This window comes from Danio rerio, chromosome 21 (genome assembly GCF_052040795.2).
Source record: "Danio rerio strain M-AB ecotype USA chromosome 21, GRCz13ab, whole genome shotgun sequence".
NCBI classification, from domain to species: domain Eukaryota; kingdom Metazoa; phylum Chordata; class Actinopteri; order Cypriniformes; family Danionidae; genus Danio; species Danio rerio.
Genome location: NC_141041.1, coordinates 48,022,318 through 48,035,180, shown reverse-complemented (window position 1 = coordinate 48,035,180; position 12,863 = coordinate 48,022,318). Strand labels below are relative to the sequence as shown.

General features: G+C 36.7%; 1 protein-coding gene across 4 annotated transcripts in view; it reads right to left on the bottom strand.

Annotated features, from left to right (window-relative positions):
* The window catches only part of sh3pxd2b (SH3 and PX domains 2B), a 56,840-nt gene that overhangs the window by 36,512 nt on the left and 7,465 nt on the right, over positions 1-12,863 (bottom strand). For all 4 annotated transcript variants that reach the window (XM_087301913.1, XM_087301910.1, XM_087301911.1 and 1 more), the window contains exon 2: positions 10,544-10,624. Coding sequence is in view for 3 of the 4 variants with exons in the window: in XM_087301910.1 (XP_087158036.1) it covers positions 10,544-10,624 (81 nt within the window). In the remaining variant the exon portion in view is untranslated. The remainder of the gene's footprint in view (positions 1-10,543; positions 10,625-12,863) is intronic.

Here is a 12,863-nt window from a genome sequence, read left to right as displayed (position 1 = left end):
AATCCAGCATCTGATGAACTAATTCCCCATGCATGAGGCCTGTGGAGATTGGCTGAATGGATTCAAAAATGGTAAAGCTCAACAGTTCAACTTTAGGGGACTTGTAAAATGAGCTTATTTATCTATTTATTTTTTTAAGTGGAGTGTTACTTTAATTGTGTGTATCAGACCCTTTAAAAAACAATTATATTTTTTGCTAAGAGTGACAAAAAGCTGAAGTTGGTTTTTATGTTTCAAGAAATTGAATAACCTAGCTTCCAAATTCACGAACATCTGAACAAGGCTGAGAACGAATTCATGCGTGTATATTTTAGATGTGGATTTGGCAACTGTGTTATAGTGAGAAGTTCTACTAAACATATAAATATGAATAAATTAGTAAATGAGACCAAGTGCTTTTCAAAAATACCGTAAAAGACGGTAAATCTTTCCTTCATCAGTGGACTTGAGCAACTGAGAAAGTGAAAAGCTTGCCAATAGCAAATCTCCAGTAAATGCCGTTTCTAGCTTCGATTCCTTTATCAATAAATCCACACAATCTGCCTTTCCTCTGCTCAACAAAGGGAACAACACTCCCCGCATGACATGCGTCTGTCTGATATGATTTACAGACATGCGTCTCTCTGGAATCCACATATGTTAATCACATCCATATGTCTGAGAGCCACGCCTCAGCTTGTGTTCAGCAAAACTTGAGCTGTTTGGATAAGTGAACTGCTGACGTGCAGCTGAATTAATGTTTATAATGATCTAAAAAAATGAAACTGCATCTACATGGGAATATCTTTACAAAAGTGCTTGGCTAAAAGCACTCGCACATACTGGAGCTTTTGATTTCAATGCACTTTTTCTTTAGATTTCCGTACATCTAAAGAATGGAGCACTGCGGCCAACAAAAACACACTGCTTACATCTACAGACTAAAAACTTTTTATGCACCTATTTACACAACAATTGCTTTCGTTGCATGCCTACCAATTCTATACAAAACCGTTAATATATAAGTCTTATTTTTATTTGATTTATTTATTGCATTTTACATTTAGCAGACGCTTTTATCCAAAGCGACTTACAAATGAGGACAAGGAAGCAATTTACACAACTATAAGGAGCAACAATGAAAAAGTGTTGTAGGCAAGTTTCAGGGATGTAAAGCCAGAGGTCGCTTTGTAAGCAAACATCAGAGCTTTGAATTTGATGCGAGCAGCAACTGGCAGCCAGTGCAAACGGATGAGTAGCGGAGTGACACTTGCTCTTTAAGGTTCATTAAAGACCACTCTTGCTGCTGCATTCTGAAGCTGCTGAAGAGGTTTGATAGTTAGCTGGAAGCCCGGCTAGTAGAGAGTTGCAATAGTCCAGTCTGGACAGAACAAGAGCTTGAACAAGGAGTCGAGCTGCATGTTCAGATAGAAAGGGTCTGACCATTCTGATCTTATAGCGTGCGAATCTGCAAGATCGAGCGGTTCTAGAAATGTGGTCAGAGAAGTTTAGATGGTCATCAATTGTTACTCCAAGGCTTTTCACTATTTTGGAGTACCTACTGTACTGAATCTTTACCTGGCACTTTGCCACATCAATAACTTATGGCTATATTTTATAGAAAGATAAATATAGATTAAAAAAAAAAAAATCACATGATAAGAACAACTTCATATTTCAAAAAAGAGATGATACACAAAAAAAATATGTACAGTAGGGGAAATAAATATTGAACAAGTCATGTTTTTCCTTGGGAATAACATTTATAACGGAGCTGTTAACATGGAATTGAACCCGATTTTGGTAAAAACCCAAACAACCCAAACATAAAACAAAACAAAAACACTACTGAAATGTATTTAACCCTTTATATAAAAGGCTTTTTGGTGATGTTTATTTTGTATTCTCTATTGGATTTGAGTCAGGTGATTGGCTGGGCTATTCTACAGCTTGATATACTTTCTCTGAAAGCAAAGTGTTTTGGATCATTGTCTTGCTGACATGTCCACCCTGGTTTCATCCTCCTGCTATTTTAGATGTTGAACTGAAGCAGATATTCATTTACACTGAGGACGGGCAGAGGCTTGCTGAAGAGATTTCAGCTGCTGACAGGGCTTTCACTGCCTTCTACACCTCCCTTTCTTCAAGTGTACAATAGTTTTCCCCTGTGTCATTTCATTTTATTACACATAACTTCATTTGTAAACTAATTAGTTTTGTTTTCTTTGCATATATGGATTTCTTTGGTTGTTACCAACAACTGGGGAAAACTTTAAGTTAACACCACCTTTAGAAATATGTTTCCAGAGATAAACGGTGATTTGTTCAGTACTTATTTCCCCTGCTGTAAATAGTATAAAATCAATATCAAACATAAAAATCACAAAAACTACATATACAAAATGAGTTCAGGCGATACTCCTTTAAAAATATCCAAACGGTTTTCATTATAAAAACCTGGTCTAACAGTACTTAAACAATCACGTTCAAATAAAATGTTTATTATGTTTTTTGTCTAAAGTCATGAGGGAGACCTATGGAGAGTACAAAACGACGATACTTTGTTGTTTACATTTATGTCAAGTGCACACCCATGAGCAAATGTGAATTCTGAAGCAGTTATGATAATTTTTTAAACCATATTGTTTGACAAGTAACATAAGACGGTTTGGGGTGTGAGTGTCAACAGATTAGATTGTTGAACAAAATGTACATTTAAGCCAAGTTAAAAAGAACTTATTTTTTTGGAATAATACATAAATAAATAAATAAATAAATAAATTATATTATATAGAACATATTATAACGTGGAAAAATTAACAATTTACACTGTAGTAGGGGTGACAGTATATCATTTGAGCGTTGATATTGCAATGTGTGTATATGCAGTATTCACATTGCAGGATTAGATTATTTATTAAAGATTAAAATATAAATATATATCTATATATTTTGTATTATTATTATTATTATTATTATTATTATTATTACTAAATAAATGACCATGCTATTTTACGTTTGATTGACTTTGATTTTATTTCTGTACATGAATACTTTTATGTTAATTTGAACCAAGAGTAATTATAAGATAGTGTATCTTATTTCCATAGTACATTGATTACTCTTTTTATTTTTAAACCAAGCTAAAGTGTATTTCTTTTTCACAACTTTGAACTTATTGGATCAAGGTTTCACAGAAAAAGAAAACCTAGACAGATGTTATGAAAGATTAAACCAACTTAAACAAAACAAGTCAAAACGGTCAATCGTGTAACAATATCCACTTCACTACTGAACTGCAGTAGTGGTTGTCACATGTAATCTCTGCATGTCCTGCCTCATCGCTGCTATGTGCTGCATCAGCACTTCAGTTCCTCAACAACTCATGCTTATTCGTGGAAAAAAAAGAAAAGAGGCAAAGAGTAGAAGAAACTGAGGGAAAGTTTAAGGAAAAGCCACCAGAGCAGGCACATGCGTCATAAGAGACAGACCTTAAAGAACGAAAACTATGAGTCTGTCCATGCAAGCGAATGAGAACCATTTGTGTATATTCAAACACTAAACACCACTTTCTGTATTAAATCTACTTCATCAAATTTTATGAATGACAGATGAATAAATGGAGTAAAGTCAAACAGTGTTGTTCTATACAAGTTAAAATGATTTAGCTTGATGATATAAAACACAAAGTTTAATTAAATTTAATTTAAAGGGATAGTTTGCTCAAAACTGAAAATTACCTCATCATTTATGCGGTTTTGAGTTTCTTGTGTTGAACACAATATTGTGATATTTTGAGAAATGTTGCTTGCTGATTAACTTCAAGACCCAAGGTGTTTTTTACATGCATTTTTATTTCTCTTTGCTATTTGGGTTTATTGGAACCTAATTAGAATAAAAACCGTCTTTTAATATGATGTACTTCTAGAAAAAAAATTATATTAAAAAATAAAATTAAAAATGTAAAAAATATTTGGACTTATGGTCCGAATTTACATAAAACACTTTTTCCTGAATTTTTTTAATGTATATTTAACTTTTTTTTTAATTGCTTTGACTATCAGAGATTAAAAACAACAAAATTTCCCCATTTTGGACAGTTATAAATAGGGTTTGGGACATTTCATATGCTGCAAAACAGTTGCAGGATGACACTGCATGTCTTCAAAGAAATATAAAACATTAAAAGTATTTTAAACAGCCACTTAAAAGCAAAAAATGTGCTGTCCACGTATGTGGAAACTCAGGCCCTAGGAGGCTAAGGTATTAAAACCGCCAACATTTTCTGCTATACCAATTCTATGGTAGTTTTTTTGTTTGTTAAGTTTTTTAGTATTAACAGTATCTTCAGCAGAAAAGATATCTAAAATGCCGTTTTAAATTGTAAATAAATCTGTGTTTTTTACGGTGGTTGAGTGAGCTTAATGTGCTGCAATTTAAAGCACATATAATTACAAAACAACACCTGCAAATTAAGAAGCAGTCTTCATCAGTTTGACAGCACACAAACAACTGAAGAAACGTACTGCATTTATTAAACACGCTGCATACTAATAAAACAACATTTTACATTTAATCGTGAGTTGATTTAGGCTAACAATTTACAAAAGACAATGGCATAGTGCAATCAGGAGATAAAAATAAACAAAACAAACCTTTCACCTTTAAAAGACCACCAACAACTTCACTGAACATCAGTTACGGCATAATAACGCATCATATCTCAGCAGGGTCCGTCATGTTTTTGTGATTTTGCTTTCTTAATTTTGTTTTTTGTAATTGCATGTCTTTTCTTAAATTGCAGCACGATAAGCTCTCTCGGCCACCGTAGGTTTTAGACCTAACGAAGACAGCAGAAGTCAATGATTCATTTGAATTCTTTAACCGGACATGTTTACTGCTCCAAAATATTTTAAGTTTCACAAAACAAAATATATTGGTGTTCAAAGGGGGAAGGTTTTTTTATTTTTTATTAACTCAGATATTTAAAAAGAATACATTTTAGTGCAGTAATCACAATAGTGTAAAACCATGATATTTTTAATCTGAGGTTATCATACCGTCAGGATCTTATATCGGCCCATGCTGAGTAGACATAAAAACATTACGTCATAAAAATTTACCTGAACGTTTTGGAATGAACCCGGTTTAATTTAAAACTTGATTTTATATTTTCAATACTTTATGTAAATACTTAAATACATTTAACTATCTTACTGTAGTAATTATAAGTATTTCGATTTGATTAAAACCATGATTTATAACTGTATGATATTGTTCATAATTCTCTGCAAACGTGCATCAGAGGAAAGAGTCACATTTAGCAGGGAGCTGTGGCTCACCTCACACTGGGGATTTTCTGACCATTTCTACAAATTCAGTGAATAGCTTCGGTTGTGCTGAGAGTTTCTAATAATAGTGGCTTTCCGTTATAAACTGTTTGCAGGTTTTTGGTGGCTACAGTTTTGAAGGAAGATGATTCAGCATGACTGTACACCGTCATCAGGAAGTTTAGATACAGTTTGGTCCTGGAGGCTTTGAAGTTGATTTCTTTGATCTTGGTGTGATTTATATTAAGCATTAAACTGTTGATCTCATTCTCAAAAACAACTCAAGCCTCAAGTCACGTGTGCTGTTCAGAACTCTTTTATCTTGATTTATATGACTTAATTAGAGTAGACAATGAATGAAATAAAATGGAGATAAATTACAAATTATAATGATAACGTTTGGGGTGGGCGGCAAAACAGTTTTTTTTTTTTACCGAATTTACAGTGGGTACTGAAAGTTTTCAGACTCCGTTAAAATGGTCACTCTTTGTTATCCGCTTGTTAAGTGTGATGTCATGCGAAACGGCTTCCAGGTCCAAGCGCTCTATTCAACTGAATGGGGAGATTCATGAAATGGTAATTATTAAATCGCTTTGTAAATGTTATTCTTTCAAAAATCACGATCGCAATATATATGTCAATGCCTAATATCCGATGGCCAGAAAGAGATTCATTTTTTATAAATTGTTAAATTTTGGTATTTGTTATGCAGCAAGCCCAGAGATGACGTCATATAAAATTAACTTTAATGTGTGATAGGAATAAAACGTGATCATAAACGAATGATTTCTCCCCTCAAATGAATGGCAGCTTGGACCCGGAAACAGTATTACATACATCACCAACACGTCACCACTTAACAAGCGGATACTGCAGCCATTTGCTAAAATCATTTAAGTTCATATTTCCCTTAATGTACAGACAGCACCCCATATTGACACAAAAACACAGAATTCTTAATAAAGAAAAACTGAAATATCCCATGATCCCAAGCATTTAGATCCTGTTTTTGGGAAAGATGCTACAAGATTTTCACACCTGAATTTTGGGATCCTCTGCCACTCCTCCTTGCAGATCCTCTTCAGTTCTGTCAGGTTTGATGGTAAACGGTGGTGTACAGTCATTTTTAGCTCTCTCCAAAGATGCTCAATTGGGTTTAAGTCAGGACTCTCGCTGGGCCATTCAAAAACAGTCACAGAGTTGTTGTGAAGCCACTGCTTCATTGTTTTAGCTGTGTGCTTAGGGTCATTGTCTTGTTAGAACCTTCGGCCCAGTCTGAGGTCCTGAGCACTCTGGAGAAGGTTTTCGTCCTGTCCATGAAGCTGAAAAGTACCCCCACAGCATGATACTGCCACCATTATGCTTCACTGTTGTGACTGTATTGCACAGGTGATGAGCAGTGCCTGGTTTTCTCCACACATACCACTTAGAATTAAGAATTAAGTTTTATCTTGGTCTTATCAGAGAAGAGAATTTAATTTCTCACCATCTTGGAGTCCTTCAGGTGTTTTTAAGCAAACTCCATGTGGGCTTTCATGTGTCAGGCCACTCTGCCAGATTTGTGCCTTGCCACAATTCTGTCTCTGAGCTCTGCAGACAGTTCCTTTGACCTCATGATTCTCATTTGCTCTGACATGCATTGTGAGCTGTAAGGTCTCATATAGACAGGTGTGTGGTTTCCTTATAAAGTCCAATCAATACACTGTAAAAAATGGCCGTGATTTCAACGGTAAAAAACTGTAAAAATGCTACAGTACAAATCCGTAACCTGGTTAACGGTATGTTTCCTTAATATATACGGCGAATAACCGTAAATTGACTTTCCCAGAATTCCCTGCTTGGCACATCACTTTTTATGCATTTGGTTGACATTAATATGGATCTTTTTAGTTGTTTCCCCATCCGTTATGTACATTAGAGATTTATATTACATCTAATGTTGATAGACAATGTTTATTTCATGACTATAATTTTATGCGTGTTACTATACTGGAGTTTAGTAGCTGTGTAAATGACACTGAGCACCTTCTATATGCTGAAACTCTTTTCTGCTTGTGGGAAAAGTTGATTGTGATTAGCATTGGCTCATTATGTAACTTCCTCATCACCACCTGCATGTGGGTATGCTAACATGTCTAACTGTGAAACAAAAGATGTGTAGATGTTGATCATTCAAAATACAGACATATTACCTCTATAAATTAACAAAATACGGTACTTTACCATAAAAATGAGAAATTACTTTTACTGTTTGTACCGTGTTTTTAATGGTAAAGTACTGGCAACCACAGCTGCCGTTTTTTACCGTAAATTTTACGGATTTATTTTTTACAGTGTAAAACCAAACGCAGCTGGACTTAAATGAAGAGAACCATCCCATCTCAACGATGATCAGAAGAAATGGACAGCACCTGAGTTAAATATATGAGTGTCACAGCAAAGAGTCTGAACACTAAGGACCATGTGATATTTTAGTTTTTCTTTTTTAATAAATCTGCAAAAATGTCAACAATTCTGTGTTTTTCTGGCGCTGAGTGTACATTAACGAGGAAAAAATGAACTTAAAGAGCCCATATTATACATGAAATAGGGTCATATCTTGGTTGTAAGGGTCTCCAACAACAGTCTAATATGCATGCAAGGTCAAAAAACACTTTCATGGTCTTATAATCTGCATTTATTTTTACCTAATTATCCCAGCGACTCCTGTATGAATCGTCCAGTGATTCATTTGTTCCCAAACCCCTCCTTAGCGCGAAGCTACTCTGCGCTGATTGGACCGATGACAGTCTGTCGCGATTGGTCGACTGCCTTCAGTCAGAGAGGGAAATGGCCAATAGCTAATCAGCAATATAAAAGTAATCACAGTTCATACACGCTCGATAGTGTAGGCGTGGATTTTAGCTGCCACACTATGGCGAGTGGATAGTGCCACGGATAACCGAACGAAGGAGACAGTCGTGTACTCGCCATACCACACACACACACAAAAACACACACACACCTCCGGATGACAACGCTCCCGCTTCCGCCCGCACCCGCCAGGTTTTAGCCTGAGAACCCGCTCCGTTTTCTGCCCGCCGCGCCCGGTCCCGCTAGAGCGGAGAACACAACCAAAAATCACCCAGTATACAGTCCAGACAGCCAAGCTGTCTGTATAAACACATACACAGCACAAAGCACACAGAGCTCGTTCGTTCGTTCGTTCGCTCTCTCTCTCTCTCTCTCTCTCTCTCTCATACGCTCTCTCATACCAAGCAGACTCTCTCTTTCTAATTCACATAGCAATATCCGTGATATTGCTAGACAGCCCGCTCCCGTCCCACATTAAACCCGTTACCGACCGCTCCCGCGATTTATTCGGAAATTTATTTTCGGCCAGATTTCTGCGGCGCGGGAATAAATTTCCGAATAAATCGCGGGAGCAGAACTCTAGCACGGAGCTCCATAAACAAACAGCACGCGTCGCGTTTTTAACGTGACTTTGCACGCGATAAGAGAATATAGCCAGTTAACCTGATACAGTACACGCGGTTACAAGTAACAAATCACAACTAAATACATTTGCAAGCTAGAGTAAACGAGGCAACAACTTTAACCGCACGTACTTACACTTGAGAAATGGAAGAAACCCATCCTGACGTCCAGCAGTTACTCTTTACTGATCCTTCCTTTAACAAACTCAGATGAAGTATTCTTTGTAGCATGTAGCTTCCAGAAGTTTCCAACTGCTTGGTTATAATGCTGAGGTTTCATCTTTGGGTAGAGACTCAATATATCCATCTGCAGTGTGACTTCAATCAACCGGCATGTTTGTGTGTGTGTGTGTGTGTGTGTGTGTGTTTGTGGGTGTGTGTGTGTCTGGGTTTCTGCGTTAGAGGGCGGGGCCTCAGGTTTGAAATCTCCCGGGTTTGCGCGTGCACGTGAATAACTTGGTTTCGTTCGTACGTCATGGCGAAACACCTAATGAGTCGGTATCAAGGCGACTCGTTCGAAGCACTATGAGTCGACTCTTTTATAGATGAATCAACAGTTTTAAACACTGTATTCTTACAGATTTAAGCCTTAGCTGGATACTTCACTTCACTTAGAGCTGTGTTACACACTACATGGAGGGGAATTTTCAAAAACCTTTAAATGATTTTAGCAAATGATTTCAGTACAGATACTATAAAATATAGGTATTTGTTGTTGTCATAGCAAGTCAACATACAGCATGTCCATGGTGTTGAATATCAATATAACAGGCTGCTTCTCAACAAAGGTTATTTCTAGACTAGAGTGTGGATGAGATCATGTCATTGCGCAATACATCATCTAAAACAGGAAGAATGACGATCACCGTCACTGTGATCACAATATGTCTACATTGTTTTAGCAATGTGGGGGTTTTAAAGAAGGCTTCCACCATATTTAAAATTGCAGACTTTCAGCATCTGGCCAAAGTTGTTATATTATTTCACTCAAATATAATTTCTTTATACAACAACAAAGTTTGCAGAGGCTCTGCTTTTACACCAGTGTATCTAAATCCTGGTGTCTTGTTAGTTTACTAAAGAGCACCTATTATGCAACAATCACTTTTATGGGGTTTACACACACTTGTGTGGCTACGGTGTGTGAATACAACAAGCCACTAATAGTAAAAATGTAATAAATCTATTTTTTATAGTCACACTTGATAAAAACAGCGTTCAAAAAAACTTTGGTTGACATTCTCTCATTGAAGGTGTTATCAGAGGGGGAAAGCCCCACCTCCTCATTACAATTTTACATTAGTCTTGATTTGAATGCTTTGCAATCAAAAACGTCATTATAATGAAAGTCAATGGGGCAAAACAGCCCTCACCATAACAAAAGGGGAGTAAATCTGCATCCAGTATATTGTTGAGTTTAAAAAAAGAAATAAATGAAAAAGCCATTTTCCCAAAATATGTGTCAAAATATGATTTGTGACCAAAAATCCTTCCATTTGCTGAAACACAGAGAACGTTTTGGTCAAATTAAGACTCAAAAATCACCAACAGCACATGAGGGTTAAACTCATGTTCTGGCATTAATATATGGCAATAATATCAGGATTTATGGCAGAAAATGGCACAAATTTGTCAAGTTCTCCACAACACCTAATGTTATATCATAATATTCTGACCAAACTATACATTTTACACTAATTTACTTGTTTTACTATCACATTAGTATCATTGTTATACTGGAACCAGTACCAAACTCACCTGAAGGTCGAAAAATTTGCTGTAGCGTCTGAAAATGACCTCAGTGCTGCCATCAGACCAAGCCACTTTGATGATGTAAACCTATAATAAAAAAAGAAAGAAAGAAAAGAAGTGTTAACTTATATAACGCACTACCTGACAAAAATCTTGTCGTTGATCCCAGTTGTAAAAGCAACAAATAATAACTTGACTTCAAGTTGGAAAATTGGCAGATCGATTTTTCTGATGAATCATCTGTTGATCTGCATCCCAATCCTCACAAATACTGCAGAAGACCTGTTGGAACCCGCATAGACCAAAGATTCTCACAGAAATCAGTCAAGTTTGGTGAAGGAAAAATCTTGGTTTGGGGTTAGATTCAGTATTGGGGCTTGCGAGAGATCTGTAAAGTGGATGGCAACATCAACAGCCTGAGGTATCAAGACATTTGTGCTGCCCATCACATTACAAACTACAGGAGAGGGCGAATTCCTCAGCAGGATAGCACTCCTCATACTTCAGCCTCCACATCAAAGCTCCTGAAAGCAAAGAAGGTCAAGGTGCTCCAGGATTGGCCAGCCCAGTCACCAGATATTAACATTAGTGAGCATTTCTGGGGTAAGAAGGAGGAGGCATTGAAGATGAATCCAAATCATCTTGATGAACTCTGGGAGTCCTGCAGGAACGCTTTCTTTGCCATTCCAGATGACTATTAATCAGTGATTTGAGTCATGTCAGAGATGTATGGATGCAGTCCTCCAAGCTCATGATGGAGTCAGACACAAAATTCATTCTGTCTCCACTGCAGCAGGACTTTATATTCTATACTGGACATTATTTCTGTTCAGTGATGAGACTTTTGTCCAAGCACAGTCAGACTTCACTGTCCTAATTAAATAATTAAAAATCAAAGGCATGATCATAGTTTATTTTGGTAAAATAAGTGTCATCTAGAGGCTTTTGTGTTCATATAAGCCACTTGTAATGCCAAATGATCAACTAGGAGCTATTATTTGCTATTCCTAAAATTTGGATAGGAGACAAGACTTGTCGTTGCATTACCTATCAGGTCCAGGGCCGGAGTGGGACTCCTTTTCAGCCCTGGAGTTTCAAGCCTCAGACCGGCCCACCTCAATTCACGACTGACTATATTAAAATAAGGTCATTTCCAAATCAGTTTCTAATGACACTATCACACATTTTTTTTTTTGAGAAAACAGCTGCTTTAGAACTTCAAATGTTCAACAACCCTAACAGTATTATATGTCTTAACAATAAAAAAAAAATAAATAATAAAAACTACTCAGACGAGGATCAAACCCGGGTCCGCAGTGTCATAGCCTAACGCGCCAACCACTGGACCACAACAACTGTGCGTTAAAAGTGGCTCGTCTTAGTTATATCATCATTAACCAGGCTGCGAGAAAATAGATAAAAAGAGCAGAGCTTTGGTAAAATAATTAATAAGAAGACTGTGGTCAAGTAAAAAAATAATTAATGTAAAAAGTGTGACTGCTGAGAGCAACAGATTCTGGAGCTAGGGACAACGGCCCTCGTGGCCAAAAAACGCACCGGCCCACCGGGAATTCTCCCGGTCCTCCCGATTAGCCAATCCGGGCCTGATCAGGTCCATGTAAAATGCTAGTCTGAAGAACTGCCATAAAACTACACAGTGAAAATATGTTTATTAAAACTAAAGTTAGTTATAGACTTTATTGAAACCCTAAAGAGTCATATCAACTTGTGTAAAATGAATATCCAATAAATGCCTCTCTTAGTTGATAATTATCATGACAAATATCAGAAAATAATTACACACAAATGTTGCGTTCCCAAAAGCATTTTAAAGACACCTAAATTATCTCAATGCAGTTAAAACAGCAATGCGGGAAGAACTTTTCACTGGAGCCACTGTGGGATGGCCATCCTGATGTTAGCTTGTTTACAAGGAGTCTGCTTCTCCTTCTCTGTCTGTAGTAGGGGGGAGGGAGTGTTTTTGCATGAAGGAAGGCTTGTGTTCACCAGTTGCTTGCTTGAGCAATATAGCAATGCTTTATTTATTTATTTTTTAAGACTGAAATGTTAGTTTCAAATACTTCTAAAATCAAGGGTCCTGATCAGCATGTGTTTTAATGCAAGCTTGTACAACACATGGACATGACCAATCATTTTTGTGGATGCAATATAGAACTCACACATAAAAAAAGCGTATTGTGCAGCATCTTTATCTCTACTGGAGGTATCGGTGTCAGTACGGTTAACTAGTAATTTACAACAAATTACTATAGTATATTTTCATGTGGGTGTCTGACAGCTGAAAATAGATCTGTAAGCAGAAATC